This window comes from Vidua chalybeata, chromosome 11 (genome assembly GCF_026979565.1).
Source record: "Vidua chalybeata isolate OUT-0048 chromosome 11, bVidCha1 merged haplotype, whole genome shotgun sequence".
Classification (NCBI taxonomy): domain Eukaryota; kingdom Metazoa; phylum Chordata; class Aves; order Passeriformes; family Viduidae; genus Vidua; species Vidua chalybeata.
Genome location: NC_071540.1, coordinates 9,546,664 through 9,551,523, shown reverse-complemented (window position 1 = coordinate 9,551,523; position 4,860 = coordinate 9,546,664). Strand labels below are relative to the sequence as shown.

The 4,860-nt window shown below is 57.9% G+C and overlaps 1 protein-coding gene across 2 annotated transcripts in view; it reads left to right on the top strand.

The window, feature by feature from the left end:
* The first annotated feature begins 867 nt into the window (after positions 1 to 867).
* The window catches only part of SALL1 (spalt like transcription factor 1), a 15,387-nt gene continuing 11,394 nt past the window's right edge, over positions 868 to 4,860 (top strand). Inside the window, exons 1-3 of one of the 2 annotated variants that reach the window (XM_053953094.1) lie at positions 899 to 956; positions 1,164 to 1,338; positions 1,910 to 2,002. In XM_053953094.1, coding sequence (XP_053809069.1) covers positions 1,927 to 2,002 — 76 coding nt within the window. In that variant the 5' untranslated portion in view covers positions 899 to 956; positions 1,164 to 1,338; positions 1,910 to 1,926. Of the gene's footprint in view, positions 957 to 1,163; positions 1,339 to 1,909; positions 2,003 to 4,860 lie in introns of both variants that reach the window. The other variant, XM_053953095.1, reaches the window with a different exon arrangement.

The window sequence follows — 4,860 nt, the reverse complement described above, 5'->3', positions numbered from 1 at the left end:
CTCTCTAGGCTTTACCGGTTCATTTGAAATTGAAATGAGTTGGATCTGATCAGCCTCTTGCTTTTACAGAGAGTTTGTTAATATTAATACGGGAAAAAGGAGTAGCTTCTATAGAAGAGTAAATAATCCAGCGGGGGGAGTGGGAGGAGAGAGCATTAGATGGGTCAGGGTGGAGGGAAAGAAACGCCTGTGCTCCCGCTTCTGCCGGTTCAGCTTATTTTACAAAGTAACTTTCCGTGCCCGCACCAGCGTGACGCGCGGAGGGGCGCGGAGAGCGGAGCTCAGGGGGACACCCACCATTTACCCACAGTACGTGTATCGCTGGATATACGACATATTAAAAAGAGCCTCGTTTGTAGCCTCTGTGCAACTATTTATTTCAAGATCGTGACATTTGTTTGTGAGGGGTTCCTGCTCGGAAGTTACACATGGGCGTAAGAGTTCGGCGCGCGATGCGTCCCGCGGCAGGAGCGCGGTGCCCGCAGGGTGTCCCGGCGCCGGGAGCGTTGGGGACCGGGCAACAAGGAGCGGCCGCGGGGAGCGCAGGGGGCTCGGGACGGTCCCCCCGCGCCACACTCAGCCCAGCCCGGCCGGCTCCGCCTGCGCGCACGGCCGGCCCCGGCGTCCGCACGGCTCCGCGGGCCGGGCCGGGCCGTTCCGCTCCGCGCTCGGCGCGGCCGGGGGCGCCTCCGGCGGGCAGATGCGCGTCGCTCCCACGTCCAGGAGGGAACAAAAGTCAGGAGCGAGGCGGGGGAGGGGGGGGTCGGGGGAGCGGAGCGGGGCCGCGGAGCGGGACGCGCCGCGCGCCCCCGGCCACGGCCCCGCCGCCGTTCGCAACGGGCTCCCCGGGCGGACTGACGGCGAGTGCAGCCAACCCGCGCGGCGCGGGGGCGGAGCGGCCGCCTGGTCCGCCCGCCGCTCCCAGCGGCGCCCTAATTGTCCTGGGAATGTGTGAGGTAAAAAACAAACCCTTCCTATTTTCAGCACCCCTCGGGCCGTGATATATGGAAAGAGAATTGGTGGGGGTGGGGGGTTGAGTGGTGGGAGAGAGATCTGGGAGAGGGCGAAATGGATCTTTATTTGTAAATGCGGAGACAAGAGGAAGGGAAAAAAAAATACCAAAACCAAGAAAAAAAAAAAATACACCAGAAACTTTTTTGCAGCAGCGGGACGGAGCGAGCGGCAGCGCGGCGGCGGCCGGAGCGGGGCCGGACTCTCCCCGCGCAGGCACTTGCCGGGTGCGGGGCCGACCCTCCGGGGCCGCTGCTCCCTTGGCGGCCGCCCCAGCCGTGCGTCCTGCCCTGATCGATTATTGGTCACTCTGCCCTCCCTCCACCGGTTCGGACTGCGGGCGAGGCGGGGGGAGTTTAAAAAAAAAAAAAAAAAAAAAAAAAAAAAAAAAAAAGAAGAAAAGAAAAACAAAAAAAAGAAAGGAAAATAAAAGTGAAACGCAGGGCAGAACTGTGGGAAGGAGGGAGGGAGGCGCGGGGAGCCCGTCGGGGCTGGAGGAAGGGGCGAAGGGAGACACATTCCTATAGTAACCGGGATGGCGCGATGCAGCTCCAGCTGGTTGCTAAGAGGGTTAAACTGTATCCAAACAGCTTTGGGGAAATCCAGCCCCTTCTCCTGCCACATGGATCGACTCATTGGGTGGGAGCGGCGGAGAGACAAGGGTCTCCAGCAAATCAGCGCCTAATTGATTAAGGCGAGCTGGTTTGAATAGAGCTGGCCATGTGCCAATCGCCTTTCAAAGAGCCCCTCTATGATTAATCGCAATGCATTATTGATAATCATAATTATAGCAGGACACATGCGCGGTGCGCGGAGGATCGGGGAGGCTGGGGGGGGGAGGCTCGATTTCCGTAATTTTGAGAAGATTTTTTTTTAGTAATTTTTTATTCTGCCCCAGCTGATGTTTGAGCCAGCATGTCGCGGAGGAAGCAGGCGAAGCCTCAGCATTTCCAATCCGATCCCGATCTGGCCTTGTTATCCCAGCGAAATGGTGAGTTCTTCTCCTCTCCCTCGCACACATTTTAACACAAACACACACAAAATAGATGAACTTACCTTGTGGGGAGTCGGAACCGCGCCGGGCACTAGTGCGGGACAACAAGATCTCCCGGAGTTATATGCGGGGGGAGGGGGGTCCTTTTGAGGTTTTGGTCCAAGTTCTTGGGTTTTATCTTATTTTTTTTAAACTCAGCGTTTTGTTTCGTCTGTTTCTTAACGAAACTCCAAACTCTTTCCGTTTTTTGATGTTTTCCCTCCGCCCTCTCGCAGCGGGGCGGTCTGGCATCCTGAGCCCGCGGGAGATGGATCCGCGCCCCCCGCACGGAGTCTCTCTCCGCGCCCCGCGGAGCTGGGAAACAAAGTGGGGCTGCGGTGGGGCGGCTGATCCCGTAGCCCCGCGGGACGGATGCCCCGTCCGGCCACACACGCTGCCCGCGCCGTCCCCCCGAAAGGGCCGGAAAATCCCCCCCGGGCACCCACTTTCTCGCCCGCCTCCCCCACCCCCCCGCGGACCCCAGCGCTCCCGCACCCCCCGCTCCCCCGCAGTCCCGCCGGGCGGAGGACGCTGCCCCGCCGCCCCGCAGCCCCGGCCTCCGGCTGCACCAAAGGCTTCCTGGAGGCGGAAAAGTTGCCGCCGCCGGGCCGGGCCGCGGGGGGATCGCCCCGTCCCGGGAGCTGCTGCCGCCGCGCCGGGCTCCGCGCAGCCGCCGCGCTCAGAGGGGACTTGGCGGCCGCAGCGCGGACGCTCCGGGCGGCGGGGAGCCGATTTGTTTTCCCTAAGGTTGTGTTTTTTGGTTTGTTGGGTTTTTTCTCTTTTTTTTTTTTTTTTTTTTCCCTGCGTCTCCCGCTTCCCTCCAAGCCGGTAAGCGAGGGATAAACGCTGGCTTTGTGTCCGCCAGGATTTGCAGAGGGAGCGTGTGAAGTATCTTTTTTTTTTTTTTTTCCTTACTCCCTTTTTCCCTCCCCTCCGGAACAGGGGGATTTCGTAGGAGTTCGGCACAGCTCGGCGGGCGGCGGAGGGGACGTGCCTCCGCCCGTACCTGTGCTGGGACGCGGGGCGACAAGTGGTCGACTCGAGGCGCGGCCGGGCGGCCCGGGGCAGCGTCCTCCCTGTCCCTGCCAGCGCAAGCTCCGGGTCCCCGGCGGCCATGAGGAGGGTGAGGGCCGAGGGGCCGCGGGGGGACCCGCCGGGTGCGGAGGGCGCCGCGGCGCAGAAGCGCTTCAGGCGGGCAGGTAAGGGAGGACCGGGCGCGGCGGAGCCCCTGCGCCTCCCGGCCCGGCCCCGCCGCTCGGAAGCACCGGGCGCTTCCCGCGGCAACTTCTCGGGGAAGCGGCGGCGCGGGACCCTCCGCTGCCGCGGCCGCTCCGCGCCCGGCGGTGCCGGCAGCGCTGGGCCCGCCGAGCCGCCGCCCGGCCCCCGCCGCCGTGCCCGCGCCTCTCGGCCGCGCCGGGGCACCGCCGGGGACAGAGTCCGGGCTCCGCGCGTGGAAACGGGGCGGAAAGTTTGCGGGATGTTGTGCTTCGCTGGGAGCATTTACCCGGCTTCCGAAATCCCCTGAATGCCCTTCTCGTACACCAGCGAATAGATCAGCGCTGGCTCCGCGGAGCTCTGCGAAACATTTCTTAAAAGTCATTTGGGTCCTGAGAGTCGATTTGGGGTTTTTAACCGAGTTTTGTGAGCTTTGAACGCACTCGAGTTTTACAGATTCCTCAGCATAATCCCCTTTCTCATCTTAGTAAACGTATTTATTTTTCTTACGATATTATTTCCACTTCCGCTCGAAGTTTGTAGTAGGAGTTGGAGCAGCGTTAGGTTTTTAGTTGTCTTTCATCGGCCTCCTGTGAAAGAATTTGGAACTTCTTAAAGTGAGCAGGGAAAAGAAAAGCAGAGAGGGATTTTTTTTACATCTTCACTTCGTATATGATTGCATCTTTTGATATTTGCTATCTTTTTTTGTTTGTTTTTAGTTGGTGGAACAGGTCAAAAACACTTCAAAGTATCTTTTTTTAAAGTAGCCGTTTTCTTCTGTTTCTAGTCTTTTGATCTGATTTTGCACATCGTTTTCAAATGAAGTACAGTGGGAGTGTGAGAAAGGAATGTTAACTGAGCAGCTTTCCTGCCTGTTGCTAAAGGATGTCCTTGAAGTAAGTTGGATCTTGCCTGAAATGATGGCATGGAAGTGAAGCTTTTGTTTAGTTTGGGTGGCTGTCGTAAGTTAAAGAAGAGAATGACCAAGTTTATTCTAAAACTATCGACCAGTTTCCTAGGAAAAGCAGTGTGCTCTACTATAAAATCTGTAGGAGCCTCCCCTTTCCCTTCTCTCGTCCTGGTGCCGGGTTGTGGCTGGTTTACATGGCTGGACGCTAAGTTTTGAGTCAGTTGCCCAGAAGGTGTGCTTTGTAATGGTGCTCCAGGGTTCAGAACGCTGCAGAAACATTAGCATAGAGCTACCCCCGCCTTTCCGGGGTCCCCGGCCCTGGCAGCAGCTTCGCATTTGAGCAAGACCGGGTGGGAGAGCTACGGCGGGGACGAGTTTGCGTTGTGTGCGTGTGAAATTGCAAAACAAAACTTGGAAATTCCGGGTGCTTCTTTCTTCTTTCATCCTGTGAGTTCAGGTTTGCTAAACCATGTCTGGTTTGCGCAGGGTGCAGGCAAGGGGAGCATCGCTGCCTCTGCAGACACTTGCAGTAAGGTACTGCTGGGCAGAATTTTGAGCAAATCCATAGAGTGGCTCCGTGAAAATTTCTTGCATCTGATTTGAATTCCGGTTTGTTAAAACTTTCTGCTATAGTTTCATACCTAAAGATCAATAGGGAAAAAAGTTCCTCACACTGCATCAGCATGTTTTG